The sequence below is a fragment of the Triticum dicoccoides genome, chromosome 6B (genome assembly GCF_002162155.2).
Source record: "Triticum dicoccoides isolate Atlit2015 ecotype Zavitan chromosome 6B, WEW_v2.0, whole genome shotgun sequence".
In the NCBI taxonomy this organism is placed as follows: Eukaryota; Viridiplantae; Streptophyta; class Magnoliopsida; order Poales; family Poaceae; genus Triticum; species Triticum dicoccoides.
The window spans coordinates 454,655,442-454,679,163 of NC_041391.1; the positions used below are offsets into that span (position 1 = coordinate 454,655,442).

The window sequence follows — 23,722 nt, forward strand, 5'->3', positions numbered from 1 at the left end:
CTTCTGTTGATTTCCGTTTCGAGGGTAGAGACAATAATTTTAAGGCCCACTTGCTAGTTAAGGGAGCTGCGTTTCTCGCAGTGGGCCGCCATGTGTGGCTAGGGGTTCTGCCGAAGATTGCTTGTATTCCGAATGTCGTGAACTCTCTAGTTTACCTTAAAAAAAGTTTTCGCCCAAGTTTTTTTGATGGGTGCCTAAGTTTTCGCCCAAAAGCGGCAGCGGCCAGCGCAAAATTTGAACGAAACCGCCGCGCCGGCCGCCGGAGCCCGAGCTACTCGATACTCCCGTGTCCAGTCCAATCAGCCGCCTCTCCACTCACAGCTGCACACACGCCGCCACGATTCAAGGCCGCCGCCCGCTAGTCTAGAGGGGCCGCAACGGGAGGCATGGAAGGGGACGGCGAGACCTCGGCGGCGGAGGCGGCGCTCGGACTGAACCCTCAGACCTTCATCAACGAGGTCCTCAACTTCGTCGACGACATCTGCTTCCAGGCCTTCGAGTACTGCCTCCAGTTACGCCTCGGACCCCTCTCCGTAACACCAGCTCGCTTCGCCCCCCTTTGCCGCCTACCGGTTTTGTTAACTTTGCCCTTTCGCTGTCATTCTACAGGGAAGGCGCCCCCACGGCGGTCGGCGCCGCCACGGCGACCAATAAGGCCGAGGAGCTGAAACGGGTAGGTTTGTTCCGACCTCCGGATCCAATAGAATCGAACCCTCCTTCAGAATTTTGGGGGAGTCAGGGCACTACCAGATCCAGAATGGTGTCTTGACAAGAGTTTTTGCATTTTACATGCTAATAATGCTACTTCATCTAATTCAGTGATTGCACAGGGGAAACTGTTAGGTTTGAATCTGGACTAAACGCCCTCAGTGGCTTGCACATGTGAAGATGGCTCTGTTTTGCTTGTAATCCCACAGTGGGGATAACTGAACTGTATCTGTCATGTATAGATAGGTTTATTATGTTCGAGTATACCCATTCCAAAGGAAATTATGTAGCAATGTCGCCTTAACTGCCTAAGTAGATGCGTCTTTCAGGTGTAGAGGATATATAACTTATATTTACATGCTTGGTGATCCCTTTCTGTAGCAAACTGGATATTACTTTGTTCTGCAAACAGTGTCTTGGCACTTTATTGTGCCAGGAATGAGGTCTTCTTTGTCACACATTTGATACCAGACACTATTCGCAATTTCTGAAAGTAAAATGATTACTGACTGGAAGTTTGAAACAGCTAGAACAATCCTCATATTAACTTTAGGTTCGACCTATAAATCATCTGGTTTTACCTATAGCATCCTTTAGGATAGTTATAAAAACTGGTTTATTTTGCCTATGTTACATTCTTTCATATGATTAAATGCTCTGTATATTGTTTTGTCAAAACGTCTGCTGGAAACATCTGAAATTATGGACTTTGTGATGATTTTTGTCTTAGGGAGTAAATGAAATTCACCACTTGGTAAAGCATGTATTGGACAAGAGAATGAACAATTGGGAGATGTATTGCCTTCGGAAGTGTTTAACTGTACCTGAAGGATTTGTGCCACCTGAAGATGTATGTCTCTTATCTCAAAGTAATTTGGCAAGCCAGAATTTTCAATTTGATCCAACACTCTAGATGAATTGATCCACTCAATTCTCACCCCTGTTTCACATGACTTACTATAGATTATTTTAAAGATACTTTTTGTCTTGGGGGTTCATAATGTGGAAACTTATGCCTCATCTTATATTGATTCACCCGTTTGTGAAAAAAAAAACATTTCATTCAGTTGACTCAGCAATTGACAAGGAAACCTTTCAAGATAAAAGTTGTGCACAGTTGATACCAGTCGGGCTTGAACTATTTTGTAAGCCAATTAGAGAATTTGAGTTCTGCTCTCTACTCTACAGTGATTAACATTCCATCATTTCTGACTTTTAGGCTTTGTTTTGGCTATGAAAGCTTGAGCTTTTCTTTACCTATGTTGTAGCTCATGATATTATTGAAGTGCAGTTTTTCTAAGTGCTCGTGGTGTACATTATGTTCAACTAGGAAGTAATATGATAAATAGTAATATCAGCAAGACCTTCTGAATCTCAGGGCAAAATATATCTGGACATTTCTTATTGATGTCTTATTTTGAATTGCCCGACTAATGCACATCATTAATTCGTTGGCCGTTGTATTGAAATAGGATGCTACCTTTTTCTTTTATATTCTTAGCATATATTAGTGCAAATCTGTTTTCTACCCATCTTTGTCGAAATTATTGCACTTAGATTTCGATTCTAGATGCCCTACAGGCAAATATAGATTTATTCAGTATCAATGACACCATTTTACTAAACTGTTTGTAGGGAAATAGAAGTTTAATACGACTAAGTGATTAATTCATAACCATCGACTTTCCAGTTTGATATTATGGTACAGAACAAAGTTTCTGGTAAGTGTCATCCGCAGTTCAGTTCTTATATCTACTAAACGGAATCAGCGTGAAACATATAGTTAAGCTTAAGGTCAAAGTTTGCTTGCAATACGGTACTCAATAAATTACATGTTTGCGCACATTTTGTTTCACTGAAGCCATGCATTATTTTATATTTACTTTACAACCTGCATTTCAAAAAGCAAGAGGCATGTAAATGAGTATAATTATAATATATTTTCTTCATCAGGATAATTCTTCTGCAATGGTGTTGCATAAAGAAGGGAATTCTGATTTGGAACTGGATGCAGAACTTAATTCTTTGAGAAAAAAACTGGCAGATGTAAGTACTTTACTCGTAAAGAATTTGCTTGTTAATATTATCTACACTTAATCTAACAAACTCTGGTGTTGTTTAATTAGGCTAACAAGGAATCTGAAGAACTTCAAAGAGAAATTTCTTCCTTGGAAAGGCAAACTACATACAAGAGTAACCTTAATTCCTCTATCGCTGAAGTACTGAAGTTGTTTGAAGACAAATCTGTTCAAGAGAATATACAAGGTGTGCATTAAATATTTAATTCTCAAAATAATCAGAACTTTAAATTTATTGAATTATTTATTTGGATGGGTTTCACCTCTAGCCTACCCCAACTTGTTTGGGACTAAAGGCTTTGTTGTTGTTGTTGTATTTATTTGGACACTCACCACTTCAGATGATTAGTGAAGGGCTATTGTGTGAAACCACACCAGATATTACTCCCTCCGTTCCTAAATATTTATCTTTCTAGAGATTTCAACAAGTGACTACATACGAAGTAAAATGAGTGAATCTACACTTCAAAATATGTCTATATACATCCGTATGTGGTAGTCCATTTGAAATCTCTAGAAAAACAAATATTTAGGAACGGAGGGAGTATTTGTTATCATAGTCTTATCACCTTAAGCCCTGAAGTCAATGTTCTTTCCCTATCTCCTTGTTGGACCATCGAGATACTAACTAGTAATTTGGTAGCAAGTGCTGCACCTATCAGTGTTATCCATTTGTTATTTATTTATGAGCAACAATTCAGTACACCATCAACCTTTGGTCGTCTGTTGAACTTTTTGCTCTGACGTGTTAGCTTTAGCAACCAGATGGTTCTCACACTTAATTATGACTTCTCAGTTTTTGTCTGGCAATGTTCTATCCTTTTTGTATCTAGCATAAATACAGCTGAACATGGTTAACAGTATGCTTGGCAGAAATCACAAAGATCATATCCCTACATCAAAATTTGGTCTAGATAGTGCTGCTAGCTACTATTCGAGAAGCACTGCTTCTGCTCAATTATCTCTGGTTCAGAATGTATGCCTACTCAACTGTGATGAACCTGCAGCTATTGCGAACACAATACCAAAATTGCACCAGAAAATGAAGGTTATGAAAAGGAAAAAGGTTGAGCTTGAGGCCATGGTGGGCCAAAATGTTTGGAACGTCAATTGTCTTAGAGACCAGAAGCGTTTAGCACCAGGTAAGGGTTCCACCGTCATTTTCCTCTTGATATCTTCGTAGTTCTCGTGTGTATCTATGGCACAAACTTTAATCTCACCACCCTGTCTCACAGGTTCCGCTCCTAGCACCGAGGACATTCAAGAGGTGAACGCGGCTGTGAATGGCTCGCGGGAGGAGTAACTTGTGTTGTGGGTGCTCGCAGTATGAGGATGTCGACCGCCCCATGTACTACCAAGTCCGCTGTAATGTTGTCAAGCTACCCTCTCGCTAGCTACCTCAACTGCAGTTCTATCAGAACAGCTGTATGTACATGTCAGCTCCAACTCAAAAGACCACTAGCACAGTAGCATTCTCCATTCTCCAGCATTCTATAAGGCCTCTAGTGCTTAATCCCATCCGTTCACCATTGTTGCCGCTGCACGAAATTGAGATAAACAAATAAAAGGTCTGCAGTAAACTCTCCATGGAGTGTTTCTGTCGAATACAACCTTTTTTGTATGAAAAATTGTCCAATGCTCCTTTCTGTTGGGTTTTCTTTGCGGTTTAACCTTTGGTGGTGTTTTGTGCCGTTGTAGATTCATGTCCTTCTCTTGGAGCTGTTTTCTTGGTATCTCTCAGTGGAAATAAGCAATTGAAGCGGAATCGATAAAAATAGACCGGAGGTCTCTAATGTGATTTTTCTGCAATTTGTTCAAATCACCATCCCATAAAATAACTGACGTCATATCTTGTGCACCTATGTAGTAGTAGTAGTTTCTTAGAAACTATGATAATTATGACATTTTGCAAAAATGATAAAGAAAGGTAAATAGTATCATCGGCTGTCCACTTATTTTTTGTTTAGGTGCCAAATGATTTGTTTAGGTAATTGTTTGTTGTATGTTGTTTTACATTTTCTGATTGAGATTCGGGAGACAGACATCCAATATAGTAGTTGCGGATTCTAATCTGAGATCTCAGCAAAGCCAAAGAAACAAGGTAAGAGGCAACGTCGTAGGAGGTACTCATAAAATAGGATATACACGTATATTTATAGCGATGAGTGTAGGTGCGTATATATAAGCGTCTGATTATAAAAAAAAAAGGTGACGTCCTGAAAGAACACCATCGTCCCTTCCGAGGAAACGGAAAACGAAAGGAAAACGAAAGGAAAACGCAGCGTCTCCGTCCGTCCATATAAAAATAAGCCGTGGGCCAGCAAGGCACGCACAGATCTCCAAACCCTCGCACGCCAGCCACGCCAGGTTAATAGCCGCCGCAACCCACAAGATGGACGCCAGGACGCCCCGCCACCAAAGGCTGCTCCGCACCCCGCGCGGCCCACCGACGCCCCATCACCCCCGCCACCACCCCGGCACGCCCGGCCAAAACCCTATCCGCTACGTCCCTGCCGCCGCCCCGATCTCCCCGCGCTCCGCTGCCGCCGCCGTCGCCGCCATGGAGGACGACGCCATCACCACGCTCATGGACATCGACGACTCCCCCCGCAGCGCCGCCGGCGCAGGCTTCCTCGACGACGACGACGAGGGGGACCTCCTCCACTCCCACCGCATGGGCGGCCGCGGGAACGAGGCCCGGGGCCCCCTCCCCTTCGCCGGCTTCTTCAACACCTTCGACGGCGCCGACTTCGACGACTCCGATCTGGCCTGATCGAGGCGTCTTACGGTACTAGTAATGAGGCTGGGAGTCGTTCTGTCGATATGGTACTGGTGGTCTATCTAGTTAGGTTATTATCGGTGAAGTGAAACTATTTCGAGGCATCTGGAGACCTTTCGGTGATCAATCTAAGTATCGTGCTGCTGCGTTGCCCTTGGATCTCGTGTTGTTTGGTTAATACGCAAGTGCCTTAACGTTCCTTGATTATTATCATCTCTGCGAGTTTCTCTTTAATAGTATGATTGGTTATGGATTGTTGCTATGTTATTTCTGCTCAATTGTGGCTGTCTTGGGAACGAGCTGATGCTAAGCTAATAAATTCGCTTCAATTCTTGCTGTTGTGTGCTGTTTATCTTGCATAGATGGTGTTTGATTTTATTGTTGAAAACATTAGTCTACTAGGGATACTTAATTCCCAAGTCTCTTGTATCATAGTGGTATTGGTATGCAATTTTAGCCATTTTATTGAAGACGTTAGTCCAGCAGGGATACTTAATTAGCAGATCTCTTTGATCAGCAGTGGTGTTGCACTGGAAAATCCAGTTATCATCACAAATAAACACAGGGAATGCCTAGCTGGAACTTCAATGAACTCTTATTGTGTTTCTTTGCAACACAATTTAGTGATTTGTTAGGAGTTTGATCAACCCGGGTAGCTACAACTTTCACTTTATCAATGCTGCAAGTGCATTGAAATTTCCTAAGCAATATGCCCTTAATTTCCTCAAGGAGTTGATGCACTAGGATAGCCATGTACTTTTGATTGACCTTGCAATTGCAGGGCACATTCTATTAGCATGGAAAATTGAACCCCTCTTCTTTGAATCATCTCTATAACTTTATGAAATATTTTATGATTGCAAATTGTTTTGATTAGTATCATCTCTGTGAGTTCCTTTTGTTCTCTTCCTTGTAATAGTTCGAGTGATTATGGATATGCTTGTTGTTGTGTTATTTCTGCTCGTGGCTGTGTTGGGCATTAGCAGATGCTAAGCTAATCAATTAGCTTCAATTCTTGATGTTCTGTGTTGTTGATCATTCATAGATGGTCTTGTTGATAAGTAGTGGTATTTGTTTGCAATTTTGTTGAAATATTGATCTACTAGGGATACTTAATTCGTGAATCTCTTTGATAAGTATAGTGGTATTAGTTTGCAATTTTGGTGAAACATTGGTCTAACTACGGGTACTTAATTCGCAAATCTGTTTGATCAGTAGTTGTATATGAGTTCCGCCACACGTATGATGATTTCTGTACGATCTTTGTACTTTTTAGACACTCGATAGCAGCCGTCCATTTTATTTTCTGTACAGCTGGGATAAGATCGTATGAGGCTTTTCTATTTTCTGCACAGCTGGCATAAGATCGTATGAGGCTTTTATTGTACGCAAAGCACTTGTGGTAGTGGTATTAGTTTGCAATTTAAGGGATTTTAATTAGTACCCCCCTGTTTCATAATTCCTGTCATGGTTTTAGTTCAAATTATGGAATGGAGGAAGTAGATATATTTGATCAGCAGTGGTATTGCACTGGAAAGTCCAATTAGCATCAACCCTTTTTCTGTAGTACTGCCTCTGTAACTTCATATAAGAATTTTTTTGACACTCTGAAAACGTCTTATAAAAAATTCCATAGGGAGTAATAAAGACAGGGAATGCCTAGCTGGAACTTCAGCGAACCCTGCAACACAATTTAGTGCAATCCCATTATTACAAGATGCATTAGTGCTACTCAACAGTGTAGTATAAACTGCTGTCCTATTGCGGTAGCTGTAGAGTTGATCCCAACTTAAACTGCTCCTAAGTTTGTTATTCAAGGATCTCAGCCATACAAAATATGAGTTTCTCCGATGGTTCATCCCAGACCAATCTTTGGTTGACCTAGCATCGAAAGCCTACTTGAAATTGGCCCTTGCTTCATTTTCTATGTCAAATGTTACTACCTGGGTGCTAATATGTTTTCCCTTCATATGTACAATTGCTTGAATCATTGAAAGTCCACTCTTTCCAAGGCCATGTATAAGAGAGTGTGATGTGACAGCAAATACATTTTGTTCGGCTGGTTTTTATTTGGGAGTGCTGAATATAAGCTGTCATTTTTGCTTTTTGACGTCTGGAACTGTCATATTTAATAGGATGATGCGAGCGAGCCGTCCGATCTGGACGCTCCTAAGGCCAACTCCATCGTAAACGGACGTCTGTTTTGGACTGTTTTCGTCCATTTGGGGCGGCAATGGGGCAGCCCATGTCCGGTTGGGTCGTTTGGGTTGTCGGTGCGGCCGCACACCAAATCATGTCCGGGACGGACGTGATTTTTTTTTTGCAAAAACCTAAAATAAGATGCGGAAAAAATATAAAACAAATGCAAACATAAAAACATAAACATAATTAGGGGGTTTACGGCCACATAATGGCTTAGTTTCACGGTTTACATTGCCATAATTAACATAAAAAACTAAAAAAACGCCGTCCGTGCGCTCCTGTCATGCCCGTCGATGCCGTCGCCGTCTTCAGTGGTCGCCGTTGTCATCGTCGTCGTTGACGAGGTTGCCGTAGCCCGGCAGTGTCCAGAGGTGGGACGGCGGTGCGTGGTAGACGGGAGGGGGGGGGGGTGCTGGAAGGCCGGAGGTGCTTGCACCACCTCCTCCCGTGGCGAGGTCTCCCGCTCCGGTGACCGTGGCGGTGTGGGGCACCAGTTCACGCCTCCCACGGCGTCGGCCATCTTTGGAGTTGTGCACGACCAACTCCATTGCTGGCCCACGAGGGCCGGGTGGAACGCGGCCACCGGCTCCTCCTCCATCACGTCCTCCACCTTCACCATCTCCAGCTCGGGGATGGTGACGTCGCCGGCCGCAGAGAGGGCCATCATCTCCTCAAGGCCCTCCCATTGGTGCTCATCGTGCGTGCGCATGGAGTCCTTCATGACACGCTGCATGAGTCGGGCCTCCTCCGCAGTCATGCGAGGTGGTGGTGGTTACGGAGACGGTGAAGGTGACGACGACGACATGGGCGTGAGGCCGCGCACCCGTGTACCCCCGCGCACCTGGGGAGCACGCGCTGCACGGCGCTCACGTGGCCGCCGCGGCCCCGACGAGGTGCCGGCGAAGAACGAGGTGCGCCTCATGTCATGCTCGTCCTGGAACCAAGTGTCCCAGAGGGTGGAGTCTGGGGCATACCTGGCGTCGTAGTACAGGTCGTTGGGGAGGAGGAGGCGGCGGCGCTCGATCTCCTCGCGGAGCGCACGACCGCTCACAGGCACCGGTGGAATCAGCACCCAATCCGCGAACAAGTGCTAGTTATTGGGCAGGTGCACGTCGCTCTAGGGGAGCGGCGTCCTCGTCTGCCAATAACTGCGCTCGCCGCCGGCCGTAGGGCCGATGGTGAATGGGGCAGGCGCGGCCCAACGCGGTGGTGGTGATGCGGACTCCTTCACGGAGCCACGGCAGTGGCCCGCCGACGAGCTAGCCTCGCGGTCGTGCTTTCCCTTGCGGCCGCGGTTCCAGAAGCCCATGGCTGCGAGGTGGCCGGCCGGCGAGATCGGGGACGGGAAGAGGCTAGGGTTTGGGGTGTTGGTTTCGAGGAGGCAGGAAGGCCTCGAGTGGGAAGAGTGGACGACTGCCGGTCCATGGCTTCATTGGACGGATGACAGGTGGGGCCGACCACGCGTGCGCATTTATGTCGGGTGATGGGAGGTAGGTGGCCACCTGCCACGCGGCCCCGACGCGGACGAGCAAGGCGTCCGTTTGCTGTCCGCCGCGACTCAAACCGCGCGCATGTTTGCGCTCGAAATGGGTCAGCTCGGACACAAAACAGACGAGATGGGTCCAGGCCGTCGCGCGCTGGGCCGTCTGGTTTGATCGTTTTACTCCGAACGGACGGGGCCAGACAGGATGGGATCGCACGCTGGAGTTGGCCTAACCGATCCGGGCGTCATCCTTCCGCGACCAGTTTCATTGGAGAGAAAAAGACGGTCCTCTGATCCTTGCTCCATTGCACACTTCCCCCTCAGCCTGGCAGCAAAGCCTACTGTCGTGGGGATGATTCCGATAGTGAGAGGGGCAGAAAGGAGGCTGATCTATGGAGGCACAAATGGGTGACACATCTTTTTTACTAGTCCGGGCCTCTTACTGTGGATACCCTAGTCTTGTGCTTCGGAGAGCCTTTTTTTAGAATCGAGGGGGGAGAGAGAGTTCCCCCATCTGAATATATTACTCAAAGGATTCACAACAAGCTTTGTAGCGGAATTACGAGGACACATTACAACGTGCAGAGAGGAAAGACCCTCATGAGGAGATGGCATCCTTGTCATCGGACACAGAGAGCCAGTGAGACCAAATGTCTTAAGTCTCCTGTGATTAGTCTAGCGGAGGTAGTTGAGCGCCTGTCCAATGCTCTGAAGGCCTTGTCGTTCCTTGCTTCCCAGATCTTCCAAAGGATAGTGAGTAGCACAAACAACCATCCGCGTGGGGTGCACTTTGAGGAAGCGAAGCGTCCCAGAGAGGTTGTTGATGGAGGCAGAGATAGGCGTGATGCCTAGTCGCTGCTAGATGCGGTTGGCGTATGGTGGGGCGACTGGCGGCGTGGGCAGTGTGAGTCAGTGATGATGTGCTTGTTGATGAGGTTGACGCTTGTGTTGAGCCTGTCTCAGAAGATTATCCAGACGTGAGGACGTGTGAGCTCCAGATCCGGTGTGCATTGTTGTCAGTGTCAGCTTCTTGTAGAAGGACATCATAGGCATCCCGGATAGAGAAGTCCTTGCCCCCAATTAGGAAGCGTTGATCGTGATCTTGCGACAACATGAAGTCCTGCAACATAGACAAAAGTGAAACCAATTCTTACGTGGCGGTAAAGGTTAAAAGATTTCGCATGTTAAATTCTAAACCGAACCGCAAGATATTTGCCACCCATTCTGATCATAGGCACATGGGAGTAGGAGAATAGATTTGCAAAAGTGATTGCTAGTGCTTTTGGAGTGAGTCAGGTATCAAACCAGAAATAGGTTAAGGTTCAACTATTAGTAATCAAAAGGTGATTATAGTGCGTATGTGAAAGAGTGTGAGAGCGCCAGATTGAGAAAGTGCGTCACCTCTCACCTTCTATGTTACACAAGTGAAGGTATTATTGTCACCCACTAGAAGGTAATTATTCGCTCCACTCTACGATTGCCATGCTTCAAATGTCATGCGTATCTTGGACAATCTCAACCACGTAAGAAAGTTTATCTCTTTTTTCTTTTGTGAATTGGAGAAAGTTTATCTATTCCCTCCAAAAAGAAAGAAAGTTTATCTATTGGTGCAACAGAAATTCAACTATTTTCAATGAAATATCCACGTCAAGTTGGGACAGATTTCAAGTAGTATCTTTGTAGCTAGTAGAATGCCCGTGCGTTGTCACGGGCTTTTGAAATATTTTATTATGTGAACATCATTGAACATGATTATTAGAATACCTGTCAAAAATAAACATTGACATAAGCTCAGTCGGGTTGCTTTATTTCAAGTGCATCGTGGGATATCATCACTTGCACATCTTTTTGTTGTATAAAACTTGGTGAATTTTTGTCCCCTTCCAATGACGTCGCCCCGGGAACCCTGTGAATGGATTCTTTTTGAATGCCAATAGAGTCCATCTCCATCTCTCTCATATTATGCAAAATTAAACATATATAGAAATATACCTTTTCAGCATTATGTCCTGTGGAACAAATATACAAAGAAGAACAATTAGTTGCATGCACCTCTTCTGGCTGTATAATACTCGTTGAATTCTCAGCCCCATCCATCATCGCTACATCAGGGTGTTTGCTAGTCGGCATTTCTGAAGCAACAACAAAATCTATCAGTTTTTATGACCTACAAAGGTATTTTAATATAAACAAAGATTAGAATAATGTTTTTAAGATCATGCTACGTAAACTATATATTCATTGGACATATGCTAGAAATGAGCAGTTTGTAGTAGATTGAGTGGCATCCCAATTTTACTAAATTGTAGGCTCACCTCTAAATCACTTTTTGATGGTTATTCTCGTGAATATCTACTATTTATGGGTATCTATTATATTGCCCATACGAGATATGTTACATTTTCCACGAGCAAACAATGGATTTTCCCTTTATATAATGATAGTTGGTCATTTGTAATTTCTTGGATCCTTTTAATTTATTTGTTTAGATAAACATAGAGAAATATTAAGACACAAGATAAGCACATGCGAGAAGTCCACCATAAATCAAGTATATTTTGGATCTTCTATCAAAATTGTTTTAATTTGTAGGATATTCCTTTTATTGTTATTTTATTTTTTCAGGAAATATTTGTATGATATTCTGAATATATAGTGAATAGGTATAAATAGTGCTCTATTTTTATGATATTCCCATTATACCCCTCCTATATGACTTACTGTCCTCTCCCGCATGACCGCACTCTAACCACTTCCTCTCATCACCACTCACTCTCTCATTCCCCTCAGTCTCTCCCCTCCCTCTCCAGATCCATAGACTTCACCGGCGCAACCCACTCCCCTCTCACCGCCCTCGCCCTCACAGCCAGCAGAACTGGTGACCTCGTCTCCCACCGCCCCTCCCCCTCTCACCCCCTCCCCTCTTCTCATCAAAAAAAGTGAAGGGGGAGATCGAGAGACCAGGTGGTAGCCAGATCTGCCCACAACCGGCTAACAACATCATGCCAAGGTCGCCAACACCGTCATCAAATGGCGGGATTCTTCTACCTCGACGGACTTGCTCGCGTGTCGAGATATGAGAGGGGCCTTTTACTTCTTCCTCACTCATCGCCACTTTCGCCACGCCATGGATCGACCTTCCTCTTCTCCCACGGATGCCATGGACCGAGCTCACTCCCCTCCTCAAGGTCATCTCTTCACCCCTCTTCACGTTTGGCTTGCTGCAATGCAAACCCTCACCTTATCTCCATCCCTTTCCTCCCATATCAAGACATGCATGTGTTTCTACTCTGCCGCGTCACCTCACCACCGCCTTCGTCTCCTTATACAATGCCGTATCCGTCGCCTTCTGCCGGCTGTAGAAGAGCGTTTTCGGTTTTTGAACCTAAAAAATATAAAATGTAGATGTCAAGAGAGTGGTTATTTTATATTCGCTAATATACGGTCTATTCTGCTAATATTAGCAGAATAACTATTCTGCACACCACTTCGGCACTGCATGCTCAACAGAAGCGCACTGCATCATTTTGACGACGAGCACTGCAATAGAGACTAGTGAACTTCTCGTCGGAAAAAACTGCACGCGTTATTTTTTCGGTACTGTTTTCGCTCTGATTTTTTAACCGTTTATCGGAATGAGGCGTGTAATATACCATTGAAAAGCTATGGATTAAGCGCAACTTTGACATGTTGAACACTTTTCGAGATTTCACACGGTTTAAGAGCAGTTTTGAAAATAGTGCGGCGGATGACGAGTGGCAGCGAGCGTTTGTTCGCGTTTTTTTCTAAACCGCTTGTCGGAACGAAGCAAATGATACGCCGTTGGATAGATATCGTCGAGGCACATCTTTTTCATATATAAATCTTTCTCTAATTCATTACGGTTTAAGAGCAGTTTCAAATTTACTAAATCACGGAACTCTGTTTTTTAAATTTTTTGAAATTTTCGGTACTGTTTTTGCTCCAGTTTTCTAACCGTTTGTCGGAGCGAGGCGTGTGATACGCTGTTGAAAGCTACGAACGAGGCGCAACTTTCATATGTTGAAATATTTTTGAAATTCCTTACGGTTTTAAGTTAATTTTGTAAACCGTGCGGCGGACGACGAGTGGCAGCGGCCGTTTTTGGCGAAATTTTTGCAAACCGCTAGTCGGAATGATTCAAACGATACGCCGTTGGAAAGATATCAACGATACGCAACTCTTTCATGTAGAACCCTCTCTCTAATTCATTACGGTTTAAGAGCAGTTTTAAATTTACCGAAATGCGGACACTCTGTTTTTCGCGACACCCAAATCGACGTGGGTACTTCATCCAACTGAAAACCGCACTGCATCGAAGGAAAGACCGCACTGCATCGAACGGGTAAGAGAACTGCATGGTTTCTTTTATTGAAACGTAATTTTTTTCTTAGACGAGGAAGTGGAGTGCACTTCATATCGGGTGTAAGTGAACCACATCAAGCGAAAAATGAACCGAGACACAAGGCTAAGTGTACCGTATGATTTTTATTTGTCTTTTTCTTGCTTGTTTTCATCAGGTTAAGTGGACCATATTTGTCAATGTTAATGTGCTGCATCAAACGGGAAAGCGCACTGCAATGTCATCACAAAGGATTGCACGTGATTCTTCTTGTTATTGTTTAAAACAAAAAGAAATGCATAGTACAGTGGAGCGAACCTCTAAAAAAATAGAAAAAGTGCTTAGTATAGTGGAGTGAACCTCTCCACACAATAAAACTGAACCTCTTTGTCGACAAAACTTGAACCTCTGGACACAGTTTTTTGCATGTCCAATGTATATTGAGGAGGAATTGAAACTTGGATACAACAAAAGTGCAATTCATTTTTATGCTATTTTTACATTGTACTAGAACATAGGCCCCCAGCCGGCTACCATGCAAAACACACACATACACACAAAACCATCATGAGGCACACTGTACTGCATTGGGATGGCATCGATAGCAACCAAAATGAAGCAACCAAAATGAACTGAAGGCCGTCGCCGATGAACTCCATGTTGGGGAAGGAGAGAGCTGCGAGTGAGTGCTCCGGTGAACCATCGGTGATGTGCGCGAGCAACAGCGAAAACAGTAGCGAGTTGGGTACTGCACCAACGGTCCAACCGACCTGCAACGAAGAGCAACCTGCACTGCTCGCTGCATGGGCCAGCTGGAGAACCTCCTGTCCACACCAAGTAAACTGCAGCAACAATTCAACTGAAGAACCTCCTGCCGCGCGCATCCATATAGCAGCTTCGGGCGACCAAAACCGAAGTGTGTGACAATCGTCCTCAAGTGCTTCACACTGCACCGACGCCCCAACTGACCTGCAACGATGCAAGCTACACTGCTCGCCGTCAGTGGATAACAACAATGAGAAATTGGACGAGCTGGTCGTTGATCGGGCCGCCGACACATTTTTTTAGTCATCCCACAAACAAAAGAAACTGCACACCGGTGGAATCCGAGCTACCTCGCTGGAGATGTGAGCTGCGGCAAGGGGAGCAGTTAGTAGCTAGGAGAGGAAGAGGGCGGGGGTTTGCAATCTGCTAGGAGTCACGGCACCAGCGACGAAGAAATGCACGACGGCGCTCGTCCATGATGTGTGGACTGAGCGAACTGCACGGTGTCAATAAATGCTCTCCTCGAGTCTTCGGAGTGGACTGCAAGGGAGAGAATGGTGAGCACCTGGGGGCGTCGACGTGTGCTGCTGTGCTGCTGCTATCGATGGGGCCGCTGGCACGCCCAAGTACTGCAATCACCACCAGAAGGCGCCGCTTGTGCACCGACCACCGCCAAACTCCCCAGCCGTGACACTCGAGGGGAGATGTGGTCGACGGTGAGCCCCTGCCTTATCTGGTGTCTGTGGATGCGGATCCGAGTGTCGGCGTGGGCGCTGGGTTGGTCGTTTGGGGGAGGCACTGGAGGAGGAGGGGGAAAGAGGTCAACGGTCACCGGGGAGGCGAATCCAGGCATCGGGGATGGAATCATCCCGCGGGCTGGGGCGGCATCCAAGCCGGCGGTGTCGATGCAGCGCGGGGCCGCGCGAGCCCAGGCCGCCGGCGATGCAAGGCATGGGCTGTGCGAGCCCAGGCCACCGGTGATGCAGGGCAGGGGCAGCGCCAGCCCAGGCCGCCGATGGGTGGGTAGATAACCGGCTGGGAGTAGGACAGCGCCCAGCAGACGGTGGGTCGGGGGAGAGACGTGCGGCGCCGGTGGGGGGAATAAGTGGATCGAGGGTAGGAAGGTGACCAACAGAAGGTGCGGTGGGGAGGTGGCGCGGGGAAAGCTGAAGGAAATATGCCCTAGAGGCAATAATAAAGTTATTATTTATTTCCTTATAATCATGATAAATGTTTATTATTCATGCTAGAATTGTATTTACCGGAAACATAATACATGTGTGAATACATAGACAAACAGAGTGTCACTAGTATGCCTCTACTTGACTAGCTCGTTAATCAAAGATGGTTATGTTTCCTAACCATGAACAATGAGTTGTTATTTGATTAACGAGGTCACATCATTAGTAGAATGATCTGATTGACATGACCCATTCCATTAGCTTAGCACCCGATCGTTTAGTATGTTGCTATTGCTTTCTTCATGACTTATACATGTTCCTATGACTATGAGATTATGCAACTCCCGTTTACTGGAGGAACACTTTGGGTACTACCAAACGTCACAACGTAACTGGGTGATTATAAAGGAGTACTACAGGTGTCTCCAATGGTCGATGTTGGGTTGGCGTATTTCGAGATTAGGATTTGTCACTTCGATTGTCGGAGAGGTATCTCTGGGCCCTCTCGGTAATACACATCACATAAGCCTTGCAAGCATTACAACTAATATGTTAGTTGTGAGATGATGTATTACGGAACGAGTAAAGAGACTTGCCGGTAACGAGATTGAACTAGGTATTGGATACCGACGATCGAATCTCGGGCAAGTAACATACCGATGACAAAGGGAACAACGTATGTTGTTATGCGGTCTGACCGATAAAGATCTTCGTAGAATATGTAGGAGCCAATATGGGCATCCAGGTCCCGCTATTGGTTATTGACCAGAGACGTGTCTCGGTCATGTCTACATTGTTCTCGAACCCGTAGGGTCCGCACGCTTAAGGTTACGATGACAGTTATATTATGAGTTTATGCATTTTGATGTACCGAAGGTTGTTCGGAGTCCCGGATGTGATCACGGACATGACGAGGAGTCTCGAAATGGTCAAGACGTAAAGATTGATATATTGGAAGCCTATATTTGGATATCGGAAGTGTTCCGGGTGAAATCGGGATTTTACCAGAATACCGAGAGGGTTACCGGAACCCCCCGGGAACCATATGGGCCTTCATGGGCCTTAGTGGAAAGGTGAAAGGGCTGCCCACCAGGGCTGCGCGCCTCCCCCTTCCCCTAGTCCTATTAGGACTAGGAGAGGTGGCCGGCCACCCTTCTCCTCTTTCCCCCTTTGGGGATTCCTAGTTGGAATAGGATTGGAGGGGAGTCCTACTCCCGGTAGGAGTAGGACTCCTCCTGCGCCACCTCCTCCTGGCCGGCGCCTCCTCCCCCCTTGGCTCCTTTATATACTGAGGCAGGGGCACCTCTAAACACACAAGTTGACACAAGTTGATCCACGTGATCGATTCCTTAGCCGTGTGCGGTGCCCCCTGCCACCATATTCCTCGATAATACTGTAGCGGAGTTTAGGCGAAGCCCTGCTGCTGTAGTTCATCAAGATAGTCACCACGCCGTCGTGCTGACGAAACTCTTCCCCGACACTTTGCTGGATCGGAGTCCGGGGATCGTCATCGAGCTGAACGTGTGCTCGAACTCGGAGGTGCCGTAGTTTCGGTGCTTGATCGGTTGGATCGTGAAGACGTACGACTACTTCCTCTATGTTGTGTCATCGCTTCCGCAGTCGGTCTGCGTTGGGTACGTAGACAACACTCTCCTCTCGTTGCTATGCATCACATGATCCTGTGTGCGCGTAGGAAATTTTTTGAAATTACTACGAAACCCAACAGTGGCATCCGAGCCTAGGTTATTGATGTTGATGTTATATGCACGAGTAGAACACAAGTGAGTTGTGGACGATACAAGTCATACTGCCTACCAGCATGTCATACTTTGGTTCGGCGGTATTGTTGGACGAGACGACCCAGACCAACCTTACGCGTACGCTTACGCGAGACCGGTTCCCTCGACGTGCTTTGCACAGAGATGGCTTGCGGGCGACTGTCTCTCCAACTTTAGTTGAACCAAGTATGGCTACGCCCGGTCCTTGCGAAGGTTAAAACGGAGTCTATTTGACAAACTATCGTTGTGGTTTTGATGCGTAGGTGAGATTGGTTCTTACTTAAGCCCGTAGCAGCCACGTAAAACAAGCAACAACAAAGTAGAGGACGTCTAACTTGTTTTTGCAGGGCATGTTGTGATGTGATATGGTCAAAGCATGATGCTGAATTTTATTGTATGAGATGATCATGTTTTGTAACCAAGTTATCGGCAACTGGCAGGAGCCATATGGTTGTCGCTTTATTGTATGCAATGCAAACGCGATGTAATGCTTTACTTTATTACTAAACGGTAGTGATAGTCGTGGAAGCATAAGATTGGCGAGACGACAACGATGCTACGATGGAGATCAAGGTGTCGCGCCGGTGACGATGGTGATCATGACGGTGCTTCGGAGATGGAGATCACAAGCACAAGATGATGATGGCCATATCATATCACTTATATTGATTGCATGTGATGTTTATCCTTTTATGCATCTTATCTTGCTTTGATTGACGGTAGCATTATAAGATGATCTCTCACTAAATTATCAAGAAGTGTTCTCCCTGAGTATGCACCGTTGCCAAAGTTCGTCGTGCCCAGACACCACGTGATGATCGGGTGTGATAAGCTCTACGTCCATCTACAACGGGTGCAAGCCAGTTTTTGCACACGCAGAATACTCAGGTTAAACTTGACGAGCCTAGCATATGCAGATATGGCCTCGGAACACGGAGACCGAAAGGTCGAGCGTGAATCATATAGTAGATATGATCAACATAATGATGTTCACCGATGAAACTACTCCATCTCACGTGATGATCGGATATGGTTTAGTTGATTTGGATCACGTGATCACTTAGAGGATTAGAGGGATGTCTGTCTAAGTGGGAGTTCTTAAGTAATATGATTAAATTGAACTTAAATTTATCATGAACTTAGTCCTGGTAGTATTTTGCAAATCATGTTGTAGATCAATAGCTCGCGTTGTTGCTTCCCTGTGTTTATTTTGATATGTTCCTAGAGAAAATTGTGTTGAAAAATGTTAGTAGCAATGTTGCGGATTTGATCCGTGATCTGAGGTTAAATCCTCATTGCTGCACAGAAGAATTATGTCCTTAATGCACCGCTAGGTGACGGACCTATTGCAGGAGCAAATGCAGACGTTATGAACGTTTGGCTAGCTCAATATGATGACTAATTGATAGTTTAAGTGCACCATGCTTAACGGCTTAGAATCGGGACTTCAAAGACGTTTTGAATGTCATGGACCATATGAGATGTTCCAGGAGTTGAAGCTAATATTTCAAGCAAATACCCGAGTTGAGAGATATGAAGTCTCCAACAAGTTCTATAGCTAAAAGATGGAGGAGAATCGCTCAACTAGTGAGCATGTGCTCAGATTGTCTGAGTACTACAATCGCTTGAATCAAGTGGGAGTTAATCTTCCAGATAAGATAGTGATTGACAGAATTCTCTAGTCACCATCACCAAGTTAGTAGAACTTCGTGATGAACTATGACATGCAAGGGATAACGGAAACGATTCCCAAGCTCTTCGTAATGCGGAAATTGACGAAGGTAGAAATCGAGAAAAACATCAAGTGTTGATGGTAGACAAGACCACTAGTTTCAAGAAAAGGGGCAGAAGGAAGAAGGGGAACTTCAAGAAGAACAGCAAGCAAGTTGCTGCTCAAGTGAAGAAGCCCAAGTCTGATCCTAAGCCTGAGACTAAGTGTTTCTACTGCAAAGGGACTGGTCACTGGAAGCGGATCTACCCCAAGTGATTGGCGGATAAGAAGGATGGCAAAGTGAACATAAGTATATTTGATATACATGTTATTGATGTATACTTTACTAGTGTTTATCGCAAACCCTCAGTATTTGATACTAGTTCAGTTGCTAAGATTAGTAACTCGAAACGGGAGTTGCAGAATAAACAGAGACTAGTTAAGGGTGAAGTGACGATGTGTGTTGGAAGTGGTTCCAAGATTGATATGATCATCGTCACACACTCCCTATACTTTCGGGATTAGTGTTGAACCTAAATAAGTGTTATTTGGTGTTTGCGTTGAGCATGAATATGATTTGATCATGTTTATTGTAATACGATTATTCATTTAAGCAAGAGAATAAATTGTTGTTCTGTTTACATGAATAGAACCTTATATGGTTACACACCCAATGAAAATAGTTTGTTGGATCTCGATCGTAGTGATACACATAATCATAATATTGAAACCAAAAGATGCAAAGTTAATAATGATAAGTGCAACTTGTTTGTAGCACTGCCGTTTAGGTCATATTGGTGTAAAGCGCATGAAGAAACTCCATACTGATGGACTTTTGGAACCACTTGATTATGAATCACTTGGGACTTGCGAACCGTGCCTTATGGGCAAGATGACTAAAACACCGTTCTCCGGTACTATGGAGAGAGCAACAGATTTGTTGGAAATCATACATACCGATGTATGTGGCCCGATGAATATTGAGGCTCGTGGCGGATATCGTTATTTTCTCACCTTCACAGATGATTTAAGCAGATATGGGTATATCTACTTGATGAAACATAAGTCTGAAATAGTTGAAAGGTTCAAAGAATTTCAGAGTGAAGTGGAAAAATCATCGTAACAAGAAAATAAAGTTTCTGCGATCTGATCGCGGAGACAAATATTTGAGTTACGAGTTTGGTCTTCAATTAAAACAATGTGGAATAGTTTCACAGCTCACGCCACCTAGAACACCACATCGTTATGGTGTGTCCGAACGTCGTAACCGCACTTTATTTGATATGGTGCGATCTATGATATCTCTTTACCACTATCGTTTTGGTTATGCATTAGAGACAGCTGCATTCACGTTTTAAAATAGGGCACCATCTAAATCCGTTGAGACGACACTGTATGAACTATGGTTTAGCAGTAAACCTAAGCTGTTGTTTCTTAAAGTTTGGGGCTGCGATGCTTATGTGAAAAAGTTTCATCCTGATAAGCTCGAACCCAAATCGGAGAAGTGCGTCTTCATAGAATACCCAAAGGAAATTGTTGGGTACACCTTCTATCACAGATCCAAAGGCAAGACATTCGTTGCTAAAATGGATTCTTTCCAGAGAAGGAGTTTCTCTCGAAAGAAGTGAGTGGGAGGAGAGTAGAACTTGATGAGGTAATTATACCTTCTCCCTTATTGGAAAGTAGTTCATCACAGAAATCAGTTCCAGTGATTCCTACACCAATAAGTGAGGAAGTTAATGATGATGATCATCAAACTTCAGACCAAGTTACTACCAAACCTCGTAGGTCTTCCAGAGTAAGATCCGCACCAGAGTGGTACGGTAATTATGTTCTGGAAGTCATGTTACTAGACCATGATGAACCTACGAACTATGAGGAAGCAATGATGAGCCCAGATTCCACGAAATGGCTTGAGGCCATGAAATCTGAGATATGATCCATGTATGAGAACAAAGTGTAGACTTTGATTGACTTGCCCGATGATCGGTGAGTCATTAAGAGTAAATGGATCTTCAAGAGGAAGACGGACGTTGATAGTAGTGTTACTATCTACAAAGCTAGACTTGTCGAAAAAGGTTTTTGACAAAGTTCAAGGTGTTGAATACGATGAGATTTTCTTACTCGTATCGATGCTTAAAAGTCTGTCCGAATCATGTTAGCAATTGCCGCATTTTATGATTATGAAATTTGGCAGATGGATGTCAAAACTGCATTCCTGAATGGATTTCTGGAAGAAGAGTTGTATATGATGCAACCGGAAGGTTTTGTCGATCCAAAGGGAGCTAACAAAGTGTGCAAGCTCCAGCGATCCATTTATGGACTGGTGCAAGAATCTCGGAGTTGGAATATACGCTTTGATAAGTTGATCAAAGCATATAGTTTTTGTACAGACTTACGGTGAAGCCTGTATTTACAAGAAAGTGAGTGGGAGCACTACAACATTTCTGATAAGTATATGTGAATGACATATTGTTGATCAGAAATAATGTAGAATTATTCTGCAAAGCATGAAAGGATACTTGAATAAAAGTTTTTCAAAGAAAGACCTTGGTGAAGCTGCTTACATATTGAGCATCAAGATCTATTGAGATAGATCAAGACGCTTGATAAGATTTTCAATGAGTACATACCTTGGCAAGATTTTGAAATAGTTCAAAATGGAACAGTCAAAGAAAGAGTTCTTGCCTGTGTTGCAAAGGTATGAAATTGAGTAAGACTCAAATCCCGACCACAGCAGAAAATAGAAAGAGAATGAAAAGTCATTCCCTGTGCCTCAGTCATAGGTTCTATAAAGTATGCTATGCTATGTACCAGACCTATTGTATACCTTGCTCTGAATTTGGCAAGAGAGTACAATAGTGATCTAGGAGTAGATCACTGGACATTGGTCAAGAATATCCTTAGTAAGGACTAAGGAGATGTTTCTCGATTATGGAGGTGATAAAAGAGTTTGTTGTAAAAGTTACATCAGTGCAAACTTTTACACTGATCCAGATGACACTAAGTCTCAACCTGGATACATATTGAAAGTGGGAGCAATTAGCTAGAGTAGCTCCATGCAGAGCATTGTTGACATAGAAATTTGCAAAATACATGAGGATCTGAATGTGGCAGACCCGTTGACTAAGATTCTCTCACAAGCAAAACATGATCACACCTTAGTACTCCTTGGGTGTTAATCACATAGCGATGTGAACTAGATTACTGAATCTAGTAAACCCTTTGGGTGTTGGTCACATAGCGATGTGAACTATGGGCATTAATCACATGGTGATGTGAACTATTGTTGTTAAATCACATGGCGATGTGAACTAGATTATTGACTCTAGTGCAAGTGGGAGACTGAAGGAAATATGCCCTAGAGGCAATAATAAAGTTATTATTTATTTCCTTATAATCATGATAAATGTTTATTATTCATGCTAGAATTGTATTTACCAGAAACATAATACATGTGTGAATACATAGACAAACAGAGTGTCACTAGTATGCCTCTACTTGACTAGCTCGTTAATCAAAGATGGTTATGTTTCCTAACCATGAACAATGAGTTGTTATTTGATTAACGAGGTCACATCATTAGTAGAATGATCTGATTGACATGACCCATTCCATTAGCTTAGCACCCGATCGTTTAGTATGTTGCTATTGCTTTCTTCATGACTTATACATGTTCCTATGACTATGAGATTATGCAACTCCCGTTTACTGGAGGAACACTTTGGGTACTACCAAACGTCACAACGTAACTGGGTGATTATAAAGGAGTACTACAGGTGTCTCCAATGGTCGATGTTGGGTTGGCGTATTTCGAGATTAGGATTTGTCACTCCGATTGTCGGAGAGGTATCTCTGGGCCCTCTCGGTAATACACATCACATAAGCCTTGCAAGCATTACAACTAATATGTTAGTTGTGAGATGATGTATTACGGAACGAGTAAAGAGACTTGCCGGCAACGAGATTGAACTAGGTATTGGATACCGACGATCGAATCTCGGGCAAGTAACATACCGATGACAAAGGGAACAACGTATGTTGTTATGCGGTCTGACCGATAAAGATCTTCGTAGAATATGTAGGAGCCAATATGGGCATCCAGGTCCCGCTATTGGTTATTGACCAGAGACGTGTCTCGGTCATGTCTACATTGTTCTCGAACCCGTAGGGTCCGCACGCTTAAGGTTACGATGACAGTTATATTATGAGTTTATGCATTTTGATGTACCGAAGGTTGTTCGGAGTCCCGGATGTGATCACGGACATGACGAGGAGTCTCGAAATGGTCGAGACGTAAAGATTGATATATTGGAAGCCTATATTTGGATATCGGAAGTGTTCCGGGTGAAATCGGGATTTTACCGGAATACCGAGAGGGTTACCGGAACCCCCCGGGAACCATATGGGCCTTCATGGGCCTTAGTGGAAAGGTGAAAGGGCTGCCCACCAGGGCTGCGCGCCTCCCCCCTTCCCCTAGTCCTATTAGGACTAGGAGAGGTGGCCAGCCACCCTTCTCCTCTTTCCCCCTTTGGGGATTCCTAGTTGGAATAGGATTGGAGGGGAGTCCTACTCCCGGTAGGAGTAGGACTCCTCCTGCGCCACCTCCTCCTGGCCGGCGCCTCCTCCCCCCCTTGGCTCCTTTATATACTGAGGCAGGGGCACCTCTAAACACAC

The 23,722-nt window shown here is 44.6% G+C and overlaps 2 protein-coding genes across 2 annotated transcripts; both read left to right on the forward strand.

The window, feature by feature from the left end:
- The first annotated feature begins 200 nt into the window (after positions 1 to 200).
- Positions 201 to 4,432, forward strand: LOC119326556 (protein MIS12 homolog). The gene is made up of 7 exons (XM_037600189.1): positions 201 to 511; positions 610 to 673; positions 1,439 to 1,558; positions 2,662 to 2,754; positions 2,835 to 2,973; positions 3,794 to 3,928; positions 4,022 to 4,432. Exons 1-7 carry the CDS (start codon positions 387 to 389, stop codon positions 4,087 to 4,089), a joined length of 744 nt encoding a protein of 247 aa, XP_037456086.1. The 5' UTR covers positions 201 to 386; the 3' UTR covers positions 4,090 to 4,432.
- A 721-nt stretch (positions 4,433 to 5,153) lies between these two features.
- On the forward strand, positions 5,154 to 5,827 carry LOC119324567. The gene has a single exon (XM_037598348.1). It carries the CDS (start codon positions 5,179 to 5,181, stop codon positions 5,557 to 5,559), a length of 381 nt encoding a protein of 126 aa, XP_037454245.1. The 5' UTR covers positions 5,154 to 5,178; the 3' UTR covers positions 5,560 to 5,827.
- Positions 5,828 to 23,722: the final 17,895 nt, after the last annotated feature.